The 19,331-nt window shown below is 42.7% G+C and overlaps 1 protein-coding gene across 1 annotated transcript in view; it reads right to left on the minus strand.

Annotated features, from left to right (window-relative positions):
- The window catches only part of MYT1 (myelin transcription factor 1), a 194,660-nt gene extending 183,465 nt beyond the window's left edge, over positions 1-11,195 (minus strand). Inside the window, exon 1 of the mRNA XM_036750731.1 lies at positions 10,937-11,195. Coding sequence (XP_036606626.1) covers positions 10,937-11,195 — 259 coding nt within the window. The remainder of the gene's footprint in view (positions 1-10,936) is intronic.
- Between the last annotated feature and the right edge of the window lie 8,136 nt (positions 11,196-19,331).

The following is a 19,331-nucleotide window of genomic DNA, read 5'->3' on the forward strand; positions in this document are numbered from 1 at the left end:
TCAAAATCTGCACTTGCATGCTCAATATGTCCACAAGGGTGACTGGAATGATTTGATTTTGTGATGTCTAGACAGGAGATTTGATGATAACTGGAGCTAAAGGACATTGTAGATGTTTTAGAAAGGCTGGTGTGACTTGTGTTTGGGAATCCAAAATATTAAATTTGATTTTTATTACAAGATTATAATGAAAGTAACCACTGGACCATCAATAGGGAGCTGGAAGGATCTCAGAGGGCATCTAGTCTAATTCTCTCATTTTTGACCTGAAGAAGACATGAAAAGGCACCAGTAGTTACGTGCCTTACTCAAGGTCACCCAGTTAGCGTCACAGGTGGAATTTAAACTTCCAACTAGAGAACTAAAGCTCTTTGCAATTGATTGGTAGAAGAGACCTACAAAGACTAAGGCTAGGGAATTGACATTCATCTTTCTATCTGGTTAAGTTTGGGAAAATAGTTGAAAAACTGAAGCTGAGATATGTCAAGTGATTTGCTATCATTACCAAATGACCACCTGGCCTATCCGAATCATAAAAAAGATTCAAGCCTCTGGAGTTCTTAATCTGGGGTCCATGAATTTGCTTTTTAAAATATTTTGATAACCACATATCAATATGATTGGTTTCCTTTGCAATGTTATGCATTTCATTTTTATGACTTTAAAAACATTATTCTGAGAAGGGGTCCATAGGAGTCACCAGATTACCAAAGGGGTCTGTGACACAAAAAAGGTTAAAAACACCTGGCCTAGGTCCTTAGGACATACCAATAAATATATTTTTTCTGTTTTAATCTAAGCAGGCTCAGTCTGGGAACTTTCTTGGTTTTTATTTCCATATCTGGGTTACCAAAGGCTTGTGAAAACTCCTACAGGATCAAGATTCCCAGCCTATTGGACAACCTTTATTTATTTAACAGGCAGAGGCCCTAGGTCAGGTGAGGTATCACTTGTGCTGAAAATAGGCAGTACCATCTGTTGTAGGACACTGAAGGCAGGTGGAGAGAGTGTGGCTGCTGGAACTCAGTTTTCTTTCCAGGACTTAAATAGACCTTGTAGGTGTTAAAACATAAGTGTTTTGACAAGATAACTCAGCAAACTTCACATAGAAATCACAGAGGTGGCAAGCCTGCATGGGAGTCCTTTAAAGTCAAAATGTTAGTTGGAGATCCCACCATGGGCAATGATAATTTTACCAGCGAGGGTCTTGGTCCTAGAGACCATGTCTGGAAACCCAACCTAGGTGCTCTATAAAACCCAGGCAAGATGACTACTCTCTAAAGGAGTCTGAAATTCATTTCAGGTAAACATGCTTCACTCCTTCTAAGCCAGAAGAAGGCACTTTAAGAAAACAAGACAGGATCATCTCTCTCTCTCTCTCTCTCTCTCTCTCTCTCTCTCTCTCTCTCTCTCCCTTGTTCCCTTGTTCCCTTGTTTCAAAGAAAACAAGTTTTTTCTCAGGGCCAGCATTTCAATGAAACCAGTCTTGGGACTTCCTTTTGGTGAGAGCAACTCAATCACCTGATGGGTGACTGTAATTAGGAGAGAGGGCAGAGACAGGAAGATGGTCCATCTGCCCTACCCCATAACTCAATTTAATTGGAGTCCCAAAGAAGCTGAAGCAGCAGTACTGTTCCTTTGGCCACACCTCACACCTGAGCATCAATTCCTATTCATTTCTTAGGTAACAGAATAAGGGAGGAACAGAGGTCATAGATTGCTTATGCTTGGAGCCCTCCCACTAATGTTTAAGACAATCCAAGCTGGGCAGCCAGGCATGAAGTATGGGTAGGCCAGTTTTGCAGCACTGAGTAAGAAAGGTTCTGAGGCCAGGATTCATCAACCTGCTAGCACCATATGGTCTGCCCCTCCCTGCTGACTCTCCTTCCCACCAGGACTTGAAAGTGGACAAGCCCTCCTTAACATTTTATCCACCCAGCATAAAGAGGATGCTTGGGAACTTCCCACAACAGCAGCTAGCTAGTCCTTAGTGCTGTGGAGAGATCACAAAGAGTTGGAAGGGATCACTGAGGCCATCTAGTCTAAGGTCCTCATTTTACAGATAAAGAAGCAGAAGCTAATAGAGGTTAAGTGACTTGTCCAAGGTCACACACAAAGGGACCATCTGGAGTGGGATTTGAACTCAGGTCCTCTAACTCTATAACCAATATTCTTCCCATTATATCACACTATCTTAATGGAATTTGTGGACTTTATCTATTATTCCAGCACTTAGCACAGTACCCTACACATAGTAGGCACATTTAGAAATGTTTCTTGTTATTATACCCACCCTTACACTCAAGTAGCTTATTTTTTGGGATATGAGCAATATTTTGGATTTAGCCTGCTTATAAAATAGTCCAAATTCTGATATCATTCCTATTCTTTTGTTGTTATTGTTCGGTAATATTAGTCATGTCTGATTCTTTGTACCCCATTTAGAGTTTCCTTGGCAAAGATACTGGAATAGTTTGCCCCTTCCTTCTCCAGCTCATTTAAAGAGGAAACGGAGGCACACAAGGTTAAGTGACTTGCTCACTGCCTTCTCAGGGCTAGAAAGTATCTGAGGTCTGAGGAAGACTCAGGTGTTGTGACTCCAGGCCCAGTGCTCTATGCATTGTACCACCTAGCTGCCCCAACCTACTCTTCACTGTACATGTGTATATATACACATATGTGTATGTAGATACAGGTACATGTGTGTATATATACTGTCTACATCTGTGTCTATGCATACATACATGTATATGCATACACAATGCATTCATGCAAGCATATGTTCATGTACATGCACACATATTTTTGTTCAATGTAAATATGCTCAGAAATGGTTCACTTGACACTTTTGGATAGAAGGGAAAAGATGTGTAAAAGTTACACAACTTTGAAAGACTTAGAAATTGTGATCAATACAGTGGAACCAACTGCAATTCCAGAAGCTTTGCACTAAAGCATGCTGCTCATCTGCAGATAGAGGTAATGGACTCAATGAATTTTCTTTTCTTTTCTCTTCTTTCCTGACATGGCTAATGAGGGAATATGTTTTGTTTGACTATCCATATTTCTAAAAGGTTTTGTTTTTCTTGCTTTCTCAATGGCTGAGGGAGGGGAGGGTTGGAGAGAATTTGGAATTTAAAATAAAATTAAATTGTATTTTTAATTTTTAAAAAAAGAATGGTGCATATAGACAGAAAAGAATGTGAAAATTACACATAGGTTCCTATTTAGTGGCCTGACCTGCCATAACCGAGCCTCTGATGGATGCCATCCCAGGGCTCTGGTGATATCTGTGCTGATAAGGATAGAAACCAGGTCACAAATATATAATACTTTGTTTTAGAAAGTCTTCAACATCTTTAAAGAGTTGTACTAATCCCCATGGTGACAGATGTACTAGGCAACCTTGGTTGGGGTAGATTAAAATACTCCCTCTGATTTGCTCTTTCAGCCCATCTGATTAAAATAACATTGCATTTTCTTCCTGTGCTAACCTAGACATGAAAAAGGAAGATGCAGAAGCAACAGCAAGTGATGGTCCTATACTTACCTCTCCTTCACAAAAAAATAAGAGAGAAAAAGGAGGGGCAGCAGTGTGAGGTAGGTACCCAGGTTATCTCTAAAGCTGCTGGAGATAAAAATAAAGACCTTTTCAAACTGGATTTTCCACTTGAAAGTGTTTATTAATCTATTCTCTATGAAGCAAGGAGTTCAATGAAAGCCTAAGATCAAAGGCATTTTAATTTAGGTGAAAATGCTTTTCCCAACATTTTTATTGTGAGATTTAAAAAATTGATGTTTGGGAAATTAAACATTTTGTTACAGAAGGGATATGTGCCCAGATGCTAGAGAGGCCTTAGAAATACTTTCCCAAAGCTACCCTTTCAACTCCCAAGATCAGCTCAAAATCCGTAAAGACATCTTTGTCAAATAAAACACTACCAACTTCTGTCCTAGGCAACGCATTGCTCTGGGCCTGGGGAGTCAGAAGGGCTTGAGGCCTCAGACACTTACTAGGTGTGTGATCTGGGCAAGTCACTTAACCTTTGTTTGCCTCAGTTCCCTCAACTATAAAATGGGGATATCTACCTTCCAGGATTGTTGTGAGGACCATAATATTTATAAAGTGTTTAGCACAGTGCCTGGCATGTAGTTGGTGCTTAATAAATGCTTGTTCCTCTTCCCCACTCTGTTACCCCTATTCTGCAGGACCATCTTCTCACCTAATTTGACTAGAATCGATAGAGCATATATTTAGAACTAGAACGGAACCACAGAGATGATCCAGTCCAGGAAACTGAGACATTAAGTGACTTGCTGAAGCTCTCGCAAGTAAGTAGCTAAGCAGTCAAGTCAGAAATTGAACCTGGGTCCTTTGAATCCAAATCCAACATTCTTTCCACCCTGAGGAAAAGGCACTGTTTCATCCTTGTATTTGCATTCCCACTGGTCAGCACAATGCTTTCCACAAAATTGGTGGCTAGTGAATGTTGGTTTCAGTAGAACATACATGTAATCCTAGAAGGATTGAGCTCTTTGGTTGTGGCAGACCTATATTCTTTTAACCTAAACAACTAGTCTTTGAGGACCCGTGTGCTACAGTAAGTACTGTGAAGGATCCCAAAGTGGATAACACCATCTAGCTCAGTGCTTACACTAAGAGGAGGGATAAGTGAAGTACCCAAAAATCAACAAAAAGCAAAAGTGCCCTAAGATAGCCATATAGCATAATTAGGAAGCGGTAGAATCCAAATAGGCTTAATGGAAGAGATAGCATTTGATCTGAACCTTGAAGGATAGGAAGGATTTTTTACCTGCATTGATGGGGTCTGGAGGGGTAGGGAGAGAAAAGCATTCCAACAATTGAAAACAATTCAGCATGCATTTCTTGGGTGTCTACTATGTCAACATATTGTGTTCGGCACTATGGAGATAAGGCAAAATGAAAAACAGCCTCAAGCAACTTAAATTCTACCAGATCATGGGCCAAGAAATAGGAAATTCCAGAGTGTGTTAGGGAAAAATAACAGTCAGTCAACAAGCATTTATTAAGTGCTGACTGTCTGGGACAGTAAGCTAAAAGCTAGGGATAGAATGAAAGGCAAACATCAGTAACTGCCCCCAAGGACCTCACAGTGTATACAACTGGTAGGGGATCAGTGGAAGATAAAACTGCAAAGTTAGGTGGGGCCTAAAGCATGGAAAACCTTAAATTACCAGAGTTTGTGCTTTATTCAAACAAAATGTCCAGCCCTTTGGAGAGCTAGGTGCCAGATGGCCACACCTTCATCACTACACTTCCCAGGCAAACTTGGCCATGTTAGAGGTTCTAGAGAGAAAGATGCTAGCTATACCTGCTTAGATATGGATTAAACAGGATCTATAGCCAGACTCCTGAGCAGAGATCCTCAAGCCAGCCTCCCACATTAGGTCTACTAGATCCTGGTTCTCCAGAATCTCCTGTCTACACAAACTCTTATCTCTGCAGCCAGCTGACTTCCCTTTGGATGTGAGAACAGGGGTAGAGATTTGCAAGATGAATGGAATCAAGCCACCCAGCAACGACCGATTTCAGTGTTTCTGGGAAACAAGGCATTTTTTAGGACTGAGTTAACTCCTGATGATGCTATTTCTCAACACAATCTTCCTGTAAATGTACGTCACACAATTTCTCTTAAATTTATATTTTAAGAAACCAAATTTCTGGTTTATTCATGAGGGATGTGTGGATCCTCCCTTAGGTAACAACTCCTGCAACAACTCGCAGCAAGGAGGCGCTGATCACCTGAGGGAGCGGAAGGGAAAGGAAACCAGGGCCAAAGGGAGGGACCCAGAAAAAGAGGAGAAAGGCGCAGCGAAGGCAGGAAGTTGAATTATATTCTTTCATACCAAGAACTTTAAAATGACACATTGTTAGTTAACTAATGGCTCACATCTCTGTTCACAAACCACTTTTCTCACAACGATCTTGTGAGATCCTCCCATTTTACAAACGAGGATACTGAGGCAACTTTCCAGGGTCACACCGCTAGTCAATGGCAGAAGCGAGATACGAGCCCGGTTTCTTTCACTTCCGATGAAACTACTCTTTGAACTACACGGGGAGGCCTCTTTAACTGAACTTTTCCACCGCGGTTCCTTCTCCCTTCCCCGCCCTCCATCCTAAGACCCTAAGGGAGGGAGAAGAGAAAACTGAAACGGGTCCAGAAAGTCCCAGGACAATCCTTGACGACAGATCAGGGGACAGCAGCCCGGCAGAGAGAGGGTTAGTATTTCAAGAAGCAGGATAAAATGGCCGTCCCGCAGAGTCACTGCAGATCCCGATCCGGTGACCGGCAGGAATAACTCTGGGACTGCCTTGCCCTTTTTCTGGGTCCAGAATCCCGTCCAGCAAGAGCCTACGGGTTGAGCAAGTGGAGGCAGGCTCCCGCTGAGGGTGGGGGAGGGGGAGATGGGGTTGCTGAAAGGGGAGACAGGGGCAATGAACGCCGACCCCTATCCGCATACAAAGATCCTCGAGGGACCTTGGGTCCTGCCAGCAGACCAAAGTCCCAGGGATCAGCGTTCCAGTGCTCCCTTCTCTCCCTCCGTGTCGCTCCGCTCAGATCTCTGCGCCGCCCCAAGTTGGGGAGCTATCCTTGCTGATCCAACAGTAAGTAGCCCGAGAGCAATTTGTTCCCGTCAAGATTCACTCTGCCCTTCCCAAGTGCTCCTTTTTCCCAGGCTTGTGGCCCCAAGTCTAATTATCTGACCCCTTTGCCCAAAGTAGTGCGGTTGGCTCAGAAACGTCTGTCCTCTAACTGCCTGTTTAGAGGCTGAGTGCTATAGACAGTTCTGTGGTGCGTCTTCCGAAGAAGACTTTTCAATTCACGCCTCGGAGCTGAGCGGCGAAGTTACTCCTCGTCTCATCTTCCCACTCCCAACCCCCACCTGCATTTCCTGGCCTCAGCGTCGGGCCCTAAGTGACCAGCTGTTTGACTCACTGGGATAATGACTTCCTTCGGCTCCGAGATAGAAGTCACCTGGTCCTGCTTGTCCCCTATTCCACCCCTCCAGCTCCAGCCTCGGTGATTAGCCATGTAAATCAGCATTTCACAAACTCATTAAGGGAAGCTATAAAGCCCAGCCATGAATACATAAAGTAGGATGGGGGAGTGAGGGAGGAAGGGAAAAGAAGAGAAGCATATTGGGACCCTAGCCACGGGAGAATGACCGAAGAACTGCTGTCGGGATTTTAGAGCCCCGGCCAATGTCAACTTGACTAGAATTTGTGAGTCCTTGCAAACACACAGAGGCTCCAAGGTGAATCGGAGCCCTGGACTTCAGCAGCAAGAGACTTTTTTTCAATCTCAGCATTGAAAGGAACCTCAGGAATCCCCTTTGCAACATAACATCTAGGCAAGTAGCTAATTTGAAAATGTCTCAGAGACTGGGAACTCTACTTCTCAAGGCAACTCAGTCCACTTTAGATTGCATTATTAGGAAGGTTTTCCCCCCTATATGCAAGTGAAGCTGTCTTTCAGCAACTCCCATCCCATTACTCCCAGTTGCATCCTCTGGGGCTAACCAGAATGAGTCTTACTACTCTTACACATGACAACTCTTTAAATATTTGAAGGTAACTATCATATTTTCACTTCTAAATACTCCCACCCAGTTTTTTTTTAACTTAATGAATTCTCTTATGGCATGGCTTTGAGTTCCATCATCTTCCTGGTCACCCTTATTGGACTAATGGATGCCTAACTAGGGTTGCATTTATCTTACACCCAACAAAATAGAAAACATCCTGAAGCAGGACAGGGAGGAATAAGAAGATAACTAGCACTGAGAATAAGAGGCTGGGCAGTGCAAAGATCAGTGCTGGGATAAAATGACTTGATTTCACTCTGTTGGGCCACCTGTCTAGCTGTAAAGAAAGTGGGTATTTGGGGTCCTGATACTGCGCCTAAGTCTATAATAGAACCTAAGAACCAGGCCTAAGTGAGGAAGGTTACCAGGTATCTACTGCCCAGATAGGAGTGGAAATTACCCTTGGAATGGCTGGTGAAAAATGCTTCTATGCTCCCATTATTGCAAGTACATTTTTGATGATTGGACAAATCATTTGGCCTAGCCTTCTTCCCTGAAGGTATTTCCTGCAGGTCATTCAGAGGTGGTCAGATGGTTGCTAAGAACAGCTGCTTTAGTCTGAGGTTCCAGTGCCTAGTTGATCAGAAATTCTGTACATGTAGCAATTCTGGTGTCTCTCTGGAACCCTGGCACCTGACACCCTGAGCAGATTCACCAGGAAAGCAGGCTCCCTTGCCCCCAAGTCATGGGAAATCTCACATACTACTAGCCACAAGACCCTCCCAGATATAATACCTAACTCAAAAAAAAGTCCCAGAAGGCCTCAGGAGGAAACAACAGTGATGTTGGGACTGAAATAAAGGTCTTCTGCTTCAAGACAGGAGCTCTCTTGAATCAGACCACAGCAGGAGCACCAAGAAGCACTTGAGGTTACCATCCTAGAGATACCTCTTTGTGAGTCTGCTCAGACTTGGCCCCTTCTTTCCAGAAAGGTGGCTGCTATGGACACTGCTATTAGCCGGGCTCTAAACAGGTCCAGATGTGAATGTTCTTCTCTCCTTAGAATGCAGGCTAGCCCCAAGGAAGGTTAAGCAAGTCACAAAAGAAATAGGGGCCCTAGCAGTCAGATGAGAACTCAAGTGATAACACAAAAAGCATAGGACTTAGAACTAACTATGAGGAATCTGAAACAAGAATGGGGTAGGTAGGTGGCACACTGGGTAGAGCATTGGGCCCGGAGTCAGAAAGACCTGAGTTCAAATTTGGCCTCAGACATTTACTAGTTGTGTGACCCTGGGCAAGTCACTTGACCTTTCTTGAGTTTCCTCAATCAGTGAAGTGGGAATAATAATAGCACCTACCCCCCCAAGGTTATTGTGAGGATCAAATGAGACGATAATTGTAAAGCACCTAGCACAGTACCTGGCTCACAGTAGGCACCGGACTTACCTCATTGTACTCCTTTATCAACTTCACATAGATTATTCCTCCCCCTCCTTCTTCTTGTCCTGCACTGTCCCATTTACTTTTCTTTATTCATGTTCCCAGCTATGTTAGCAATAGTATCTTCCCAACCCACATCTCCAAATGAAATGACTTTCTTCAAGGTCCTGCTCAGGAATCACCTCTTCCATGAAGCTTTCCTAGATACCCAGCCAGCCAGGCCAGAGATAAAATTGATCTTCCCCTTTTCACATTTCTCATAACACTTTCCTAGACTTCTTCATTGTTTATCATGCTCCACCTCATATTGAACTTATTCATATATATGCCATATTACTACAGTAGACTGTAAGCTCCTTGAGGTCAGTAACTGTATCATTTTTCATGTGTGTTTCCCCAGCATTGAATACAGAGCCTTACACTTAATAAATGTTTGTTGAATTATTGTTGTTGAAAAAAATATCTGTTTGATGCCATCTTCTCTTTTTTTCTAAACAAAGTATTCTTAGTCACAATCCCTGCTGCCCAGGGAACAATAAACCCAACATAACTGGACAAAGGAGTCTTCATCCTGCCTGCCTTCCTTTCCATAACAGTGGAATAGACAAATCGTCTGAAGCTGAGATCCCTGTATTCCTGCTCTTTTGTTTGCCATTAATTAAAGTGGCCATATGGAAGAAGCTGATAATGGCAGCTGAGGAGCCAATGAGGGAGGGAATGGGGACTGTGAGGAGCCCGTGGCTGAAGTGGCTTCTGCCGGCAGCTCAGAGTAAAGGGGATCCTGGCAGAGTTCAGCCAACAATAGATGGGAGAGTGAGCGTAGCCCCAGCCTGTGTGTTTGTGTCCTCTGGCACTGTGGGCTGCCACAAGTTCTATCTGAGCACCTCAGAAATGGCTGGCTGTCCGGCAAGAGGAAAGAGGAAAGTAAGAGGCAGCCAGAACACTTTTGCCCACAGATCCCAAAGAAGGTTGTAGTCACAACAAAAAGGATTTGCCTCATTCTACAAAAAGGAAAAGTCAAAAGGGCATTTCCTAGTGACTCTCCTGGCTGGGTGCTTTACTCAGCTTGGCTAAGCACAAACAGCTCAAGCATTTCCCAAGGTTTGTTTTCAGTACATTGCGATTGGCTCCTTTGTTTACTCAGACCACTCACAATGACAGAGAGTAACTGAGGTTTCTCTCTCTGTATCTCTCCTCTCCACACCCCCCCCAATCAGGGCAAAATTATTCACATCTTTCTTTCAAAAGCAAAATCATGATAATGATGAAGGCAGTAATGATGATACAAATGATCATTATAATGCTGTGGTCAAGCAGACCACCCTGGAACTTGAACCCACATTCAGCTAACATTTCAACTTAACTCACTAGGCATATTTTTTTGCCTCCAGAAATTGAATTCCCAACTTTACTTTTCTTGGTCAAGCCCAGGTAATTAGTAGTAGTGCTATGCAGAGTGAAATCCTAAATGTGTTAAAGAAAAAGCTAGAATATCCTTCCTGCCATCAACATGGGCAGGTTTTCAATGACAAACAGCTTCTACTGGGGGCGGGGGGGAGAGAAGATGCACTTTCTTGTCGTTCTCCTTGTTCATAAAAAAGAAAGCAAATTTAACCCAAAGAGGCAGCACCTCTAAGTCTCTCATCCCAGAGAACAGCAAACTAGGGGAAGTCATGTAGCTCAAAACTCAACTTTGAGAAAAACCTAGTTTTTAGTTTTTAAAAGAGAAAAACTACTTGTCTTTCCCCATCTGTGCACAACAATCCCTATAAATAACCACATTTCTCATAGATTGGCTGAAAGGAAAACCTGAACAGTGTTCGGTTAGGTGTTCTGTGCACCCCCAGCACCCCCACCATAGATTTCTTAAAGCCCTCTGTTAGGATTTTAGAAATAGGCAACCAAGAGATCAAAAGCTTACTTCGATTACCACTGTTCAGTACCTTGGACTGGAAGTTACCATATGAGATATTCCAGGGAGACAAACTGTGAATCTTGTTTTTCCCTTGCTTCAGAGAGATCTTCTGTTCAAAGGAGTAGGGTTTCCTCCAGATAGAGAGCCACCAAATCCTGTGGCCACAGACATAATATCTGCTGTTCTTCCAGAAATATTCAGAAAGTTTCTTGGCTGAATACAACGCTTTCCCCCCCCTGTTAAATGTATTTTCTGTCAGATGCATAACATATCCACTAGAATCTCAGAAGGGGTGGGGGGGGGAGGAGGAAGGGAGAAAGGAGGAAAAAAATCCACACAGACCCAGGAAGAAGGAGAAGCAAATCCCTCAGTTCTCCAATGCAATTAAAAGATTCAACCCCTAGACCTGCTCTTCCTGCAAAGAAAGCCTTCATCTGACAAATTAACTGTGTTCTCGGAAGCCCTTTTCCTGAGCAGTCTAAGGTGAAAGCTCCAGCCTTAGATATCTGCCTTTGTCAGCGAAAGAACATAATATTGACTTACCTTTCCCCACAGCTATTGTCTTTCCCCTTTCAAAATGACATCACGGAAAGCAATCATGAAATTTACATGGGGGGCTGGGTGGATGGAGGTGGGGGGAGGAGTTGGAGGGCAGCCACTTCGCTTACACCAGTCACATGCGAGCAAGATTGTTTGTTGGTTTCAATTAAATATCTGCTCCCCCTCAGTGTGTGAACTCCTAAGCCTGCTAAAGGGGATGTCTCATTTACTTAATGACCGCTCTCATTAAAGGGAACGGCACAGGGCTGGCGGAGGCGGCCTTTGTAAATACACTACCCATGAACCCTTGGGGTTGCAATATATCTGTTTACTCTCCGAGGTGAAATAAATTTACAGTATAGCATCAAAAAGATGGATCTGCTGACTTGGGGAGCGAGGGGAGTATCGAGGCCTCATAAGAGCCTCAGCCCCTGTCTTCTGAGAACAAGTCAACAGAAGGCGACTGCATTTACCCGTGCAGATTCATAATTAATATGCAGAATGATCAGAGGTTCTTTTATGCAAAATACACAAAAGGGCAGAGTGTGTTACAACTGCCATCCTCATCCCCCTCTGTCTTCTCTCCCAGTGGTACAGTCCAATAATTCCTAATAGCAGCAACCCGGGAATGACAGATGCCCTAGGTTAGCGTAGCTGCAGCGAAAGTACTTTACAATATTTATTGGTGGTTAGGAATATGACCTATCATCATAAAGAACAGACTGCAAAATTTATTGTCCAGATGAAGCTGGTAGCATTGCATATTAGCTCATCTACATAGTCAAGTGCCAGTGACTTAAAAGGTCTATGTTTTTTTAAAAGTGCAAAAAAGTACAAAAAGAGACCCACAAAGTAAAAGACTAAGGAAGAGACTGTTTCCTCTCATTACATTTTCACTTTGATAAATATTTTCATTGTTAAAGTACCTATAAATTCTATCTAAGAAGCAAAGATGCTTTCTCCTAGGAAGAGAATATTCTGTCCCTAAATATATTGTTTTCAACCAGAGAGACATACCCCTCTCTAGCTATTAGGGTTTTTTTTCATCTGACTTTATCCTGATCTATTTTAATTCCCTTGAAATAGTCTATCTAATAAAAAGCAAGGAAAAAATCCATAAATTGTTCAATAAAAGTTCTCACCCACTCTATAATAAAATCCTAACATCATATTTCTTGCATGTTAGTTGTAGTTTCTTCACATTCATAGGATTTTGAGGTTAAAAGAGCCCCCAGGGTAAGTGACTTGATCAAAGTCATGCAGGCAGTAAAGTGACTGATCCAGGACTCAAAGTCAGGTCCTTAGACTACAAATCCAGTGACTCTTTCCACTACACTAAACTTGTGTTTCTCCATATGCCACTCATAGTTTCCTGAATAAGCTCTTGGTCAAATACTCGTTCCATTCCAAGTTGCCTAGGTGTTAACTATAAGAGAGTTGGTAATGAAAGTAACAATGATTTTGATTACAATCCAGATTTTCTCATCAAAAGGTGGAACTCTTTATCTCTGAAGGAAGAGATAAAATTTCTCTGTTGTCATAATCAGAATTTTAGGAAATACACCTGGAATGACAAGATGCTAAATTTAAAATACCTCCAAAATGTTATTAATTACAGAGTAATTTCATAGCTCAGAAAGAACCAAATGAAAAGTTCAGAGTAGAGGCTAAATCTCATATTTAAATTGTCTTTCTTGGTAAAATTATGTGGAAATAAAATGTTCCTGACTCAATTGGCACTGAAGAACTCAAGACATCATAAACATGAAGGAAGGCAGATTGCAGTATTGATGCTCTCTAGGGTTATGTTTTGAAGCGAATACCTTTCATTCATTACACATAGTGTGTCCTCTTGTAATACATATTACCCCCAATCTGCTTCAACCTAAGTATTAGTAGAAGAATCAGTTTTGCTTCCAATTTCTGAGCCCACATTTTTATATCAAACCAAATACTCACAAATGTGGCTTCATTGCAAAATAAAGCATGAAATGTAGGCAAGACCTGATCTCAGACTGGGTAGGGAAGACATAAATGCAAAGCTGCAATGGCCAGGCTTACAGTAAAATATTAATTAGCCACATAAGAATATTCTGAAACTCCTGCAATGTCTATTTTAATGACTGTCTACCATTTTTTGGCTCTTTCGTGAGCTCATATCCATTAGCATAAAAGGACATATTCAGCTGAGAGCCCTCCTGAAAAGCCATTTTCTATCTCCTCTGGACATGCTGTGAGTGCAGGGATATTTTACATCCTAAACCTTTGGCATTCAGAAATTCTATTAAACTCTTATCGCCAGTCAGCAGGCCCAGCGCTACCCAGCATTTCCATTGTTCTGCATTGAAGATAGAATCAAAGGGAGGGTCCGTGCTGAATCAGCCTTATTCTCTTAACAATACCCCCATGTTACACAAATGCTATTTAATTCATATATGTAATAGTCAAACTTAAGAAACAACAACAAACCAGATGGAGTGGAAAACTGGGTGCATGTGTGTGTTGAGGGGAGGAATCTATATATAATATAGTTTTTGGCACAATTATTTTCTTGGTACCAGAAATAATATTAAATAATTTTAAGTATTTCAAGAATTTTTTTCCCTCTTATTCATGACAATTGGCACCTTAAGGTATATGTATCTGCAGGAGATGAGTCTATGTTGTTTCACCTTCTCTACTTAACTTTAAAATGTTTTTAACAGGCAGTTTAAAATTTATTCAAAATCTCCAAAGGAATTCAAACAAATATGGAATTTGAGGAAACGACCTGGAGTTGCTGCTGATATGTTGTAAATGTCACTTAAACAATTGCCCAATGCCTTTGAAAGTCTGAGCTCAAACTCTTTAGCCGATACCATTTGCCAAGGAAGAAATAAAGCAATACAAGTGAACTCCTAAAAAGGCAGCATGAAGATGAACTTGGCCAATGTATTTAGAAAGTTGGAGATCATTCCTACATGGATTGACCACCTCCTAGGAGAAAAACCAACTGATGCAGCCTGAAAGCTGAGCCGCAGTCTGGCTAGTCAGCACTGCGGACAGCTCCCTCCAGAGCTGGCTGTCTATGACCCTTTGTTCTGTCTACAGAAGTTTGGAAGTTCGGATAAACACTGTGAGACCAGAGCTGTTAACCAAAGTCTTTCAGCCATGAAATACGAGCTGCCTTTATAATGTGAGATGGGCCAATTCAGAATCCAAGGCATTAAAAAAGCCCCTGAATGTAGCACTTCCAAATAACAACGACCCATCCTAATATAAAAATGACTAAAGGAATGTTATGTCATGAAGAAAGGGACTGCCATTCTTTAGCTTTTAAAATTGTAAACCGTGTTTCATGTCATAAGGTAATTTTATGACACAAGTGGAAATTTGCCATTCATTTAAAGATTTAATATAAAAAAAAGAGATGAGAAAAGGCTTGTCTGATTTTTTCATTTTATGATTTAAATAGATCTAGGAGCAGTCACTTTACAAAGTAATGCTACTGTGCTAACAGTATAGTGAAAAAGGGAAGATTTGCAAAAACCCAAACTTGAGGCTATAATCATGCTTTTTAAATAAGTGCTTTGTGTGAGTTGGGGGTGGGGGCGGGGGTTGTCCCACCACACACTCCAGGACGCAAACTTGTCGAATGAAAACCTGCATAATGACCGCTGGGCTGGGAAGATCATTTTAAATAAAGTTTAATTACTTGTGCAAATCTACACACAGGGATTCCAAGTGTCAGTTCATTTGCTTTATAAAAACTCTTTCAAGTAATTTCAGTCTAAACTTTATGCATCTGTAATTGGCACCAACTTCTCCGGTGACCAGCTGGGGGTGAAGATTTTTCTTGTTCCTTTTTGAAAGCTTCCCTGCAGATGGGCTGCCTGCCTTAAAGCTGCAGACTACAATTAGGGCCGTTGTGTGCCCAACAGAAATGGTCAGCATTAATATTGTATATGGAACAGCTGAGGGGCTGGGGAGGAGCTGCCTCAAGCAGGCCCCTGGCAGATGGAGCAAACAAAACAAAACAAAAAAAAACCCACTTTTACTAACCCTTTGGGCTAACATTGTATGAATGTCTCTCACTGAATCTCTCACAAGGAGCCACACCACGCACACTAACCCTTTGGGCTAACGTTGTATAATCATATCTTACTGCAAACTCTATCACACACACATACACATATGCAGACAGAGAGAGATACACTCTAATCTTCCAAGGCAATATTGTAGGAACATCTCTCACAGCGAACCATTTCACAGACACCCCTCCCTGCCCGCCAAACACACCATACCCTTTGGGCTAAAATTGTGTGAATGTCTCTCACTTTGAAGCACAATACATACATACACACGCTCACACACACACCTCATTACCCACATACATATGTACACAAAGATAGAGACACACATGCAAAGATATACATTTTTAACTAACATGTTAACATTTCTAAGCACATGCAATTAGTGGCATATTGTGTGGCTGTCTTTCATTGAGTCACACCAAAACACACACACTATATATACCATGAATTGTTCTTAACCTACCACTAATGTACAATTAGACACCTCAGTCACACTTGCACTGTCCCAAACCATGGACTATTTTGAGGAGAAACAGGTATATTAACACCACTCTGATCTTTTCAGCAGCTTCATTGCACCAAATCAGGGGTTGGTGACAACAGCCCTGCTGTCTCCAGTCTGCTGGAATAAACTCACTGCATCACCTATAGCTATTGCAGTCATTGCCTTTAGCTTATTCCATGTCAGTATCTTGGCAATTATTTCAAGCTGGTATAAGCCCTGGATTAATAAGCCCTGGAAGGCCAAAAGCAAAAATTGGAGTTGTTCCCTAACTTTGTGGCCACATGGATAGGTGATCCTAGCAGAAACTAACAGAACCTGAATCCTGAACCCACAGGTTGGTTGCTTCTAAGACACGAGGTCTCTCAGTTTACAATGTATTGGGGGAGGGGGAGATATAGAGAAGATAGATGTGCGACTCAAAATTACTTACAAACATATACAAGTTAGTTTGGAAAATGAAAGTTTTAAACCATTATGCAAGGTCTGATTTCAAAACATATATATTTTTCAACTGGGATTTGTCATACAAATTTCAGTTGCAGAGGAAATATAGGAAAGAGTGCCTACCCCCTCCATCCCCAGGTTGGCCCACACCTGGACCTAGATCCTCCATTGCAGAAACAGACATTACAACAATTAGAAGGCAGCATGACTTGAGTTCAGCTAATTAATTTCATTTGGTCTGTTTGCTGAGATGAGTTGAAACATGGACCCCGGACAGACGGGAGTTCCAAAGAAGAAACAGCTGCAGGGGAGGGGAGAGAGTCAAGAGAGCTTAGAGAAACTTTTACGAACCCAGGAAAGCTCCACACAGCTTCATTCTCGTTCTGTTCTCTTGCTTGCTCAGGCGCCACCTCTGCTCAAACCACAGCCCAGACACCACTTACTTTATTCCTGGAAAAGTTGCTGCCAAGAGCAAAACTTATGTGTCTAAGAGGCTTGGAGAGTCCCAGCCCATCCAATGAGAGCCCAGGGAGCTGATAATTACAGATCAAAGCAGCAGGCCTCTGGCCAATGAGGGCCTACAGCTCACGAGTCCACACAATAGGGACTGAGGGAGACAATGAAAATCCACACCCCCCCCAACACACACATGCACACACAAAAACAGCTGGCCCAAGATGAAGAGACAGGAGGCAGGGGGTAGGGGCAGGGGGCATGGAGCTGGAGGCAAGAGAAAGGGGGAAGGCGCAGAGGACAGGAGAAAGCAGGCTAATGGTAAGGGGCAGGAAGAAAGGAGCAAAGTACAGGGAGGTTGGAAGCGGAAGTAGGAAGCCAAAGACAGGAGACTAAAGCAGGGGCGGAGGGGGGGGGGAAGGGAGCAGGGGCCAGGAGTCAAGGAGAAGGGAGCAAGGAAAAGAAAGGAGAAAATGACTGGAGTCAGGAGGCAAAGGGGGCGGGGTGGGGCGGGGCGGGGGGGGGGGGAGGCAACAGACATGGGACTAGAAATAGGAAGGGGGAAGGCATGGAGAATAGAAATAGACAGCAGAAAGAATGGGAGAAGGGACTGAAAGATAGAAGAGTAAAAGCAGACACTGTATTACTGATATGGGTCCCCCTAAGTCACAATCTCATTTTGTCAGGATGGCATAGGGAGACAGTGTCAAAGAAACATTGTGGATAGGGAAAGAAAAGGACAGGGAAGGAGAGAGTACAGGAGTCATGAAGAGAGTATTACAATGTAGGAGGATGTCAGGATAGAGATACTGGGAAGAATATTGTAGGAAAGGAATTAGGATAGGGCAATGGTGTAAGCAAATCTGCCAATATCTTTAAATACTATATCTCCTGGTATCCTTAAAGAGCAGGTACCTTTGAGAGTCTTTGTAATGAGGTTGAGGAGAAAGTACACTGGGGTCTTTTCTTCCTCAGTGGGCTGTGTCATAGGCTAAGAATAAGTCTTTAGTCACATGAAGTCTAACTTGTCAGGGGCCTAGGGTTTGACCCTGCCCCCTAGGGCTCAGAGTTCCCATTCCCAAGGAAAGGGACTCTTAGAACCAGGCATAAAACAACTGTGGACAAGTTAGTCTTTCCCAGGGGAGCTTGGAACATGACAGACTCCAAACCCTAAACCTCTTTGGGACCTTTCAAGTGGCTAGGGACAGCAGGGAGAGCTCAAATGTCAGAGGTCATGTAGGTGGCTCTGAAGACAGATGGTAGGACCCACTGTTGGAAGGGCCTCATAGGGCCAGGACTAACCTCCCAGATGGGAGAGGAATGACTTGAGTTACCAATAATATCCTCCCCTCCCCCAGTGTGAGAAGTTGGAGGGGATATGGAAGACCTCCCCTCCTCGACAGCATTCCACAGGGCCTTGATGTGTACACCTATTACCCTTTCTCTGTTGTTGTTCAGTCATTTCTGTCATGTCCAACCTTTTGTGACCCCATTCTTGTCAAAGATACTAGAGTGATTTACCATTTCCTTCTCCAGCTCATTTTACAGATGAGGAAACTGAAACAGGGTTAAGTGACTTGTTCAGGGTCACACAGCTAGTAAGTGTCTGAAGCCAGATTTGAAATCAGGAAGATGAGTCTTCCTAACTCCAAGCCTGGAATTCTATCCACTGTACCACCTAGCTGTCTCCTTATCTTTAACTACCTCCTTAACTGATTGGTATAGACACTTGAGTTGGAGAGATGGATAGTGACCTTGGGCATCACACCCAAGAAAGTAGCAGGTACTAGTGGAAGGGGGCAGGGAAGAGATGAGGGAGATATCTGGGCTCAGGGGGCATGGGTGACAATAGTCATAGGGCAAGGAGACACAGATGTTGCTAGATGGAGGTTATTTAGAGTAATTTAGCTCATCAGAACTTCTTTGGCTTCCTTTAGTGGAGTAAAGATTATTTACAAGATGTGAAATTAGTAAAGAACTGCAAAAGAAAAAAATAAAGGAAGGAAAGAGAAAAAGAAAAAAGAAACTAATGTGGGGGATGTGATATCTACATCTTCATCTTTAATTTCAAGCCTCTGGATTTTTCTGTTTAGAGTGCAGGAGTAGGGGTAAAGATAGGGAATAAGAAAAGAAGGAGGAGAGATAGGGAGGAGGAAATAGTTGGAAGGAGATCTTCTAAGACCCTTTCTTAGGATGACCTCTACCCTAAGGGACAAGTTTTACTAGGCTCCCTTGATAAATCAATCTGTACCTATGTCCCTATGTACCAGTGGGGGAAATTAGGACCCTCCGATAGAACACACAAAAGAAGACAAACTAAAGTAAAACTTCACTGTGCTTTAGGCAACTTGTCCATTTCCATTCCATCCTCTGTAATCCAGACCTG

Source organism: Trichosurus vulpecula, chromosome 3 (assembly GCF_011100635.1).
Source record: "Trichosurus vulpecula isolate mTriVul1 chromosome 3, mTriVul1.pri, whole genome shotgun sequence".
NCBI classification, from domain to species: domain Eukaryota; kingdom Metazoa; phylum Chordata; class Mammalia; order Diprotodontia; family Phalangeridae; genus Trichosurus; species Trichosurus vulpecula.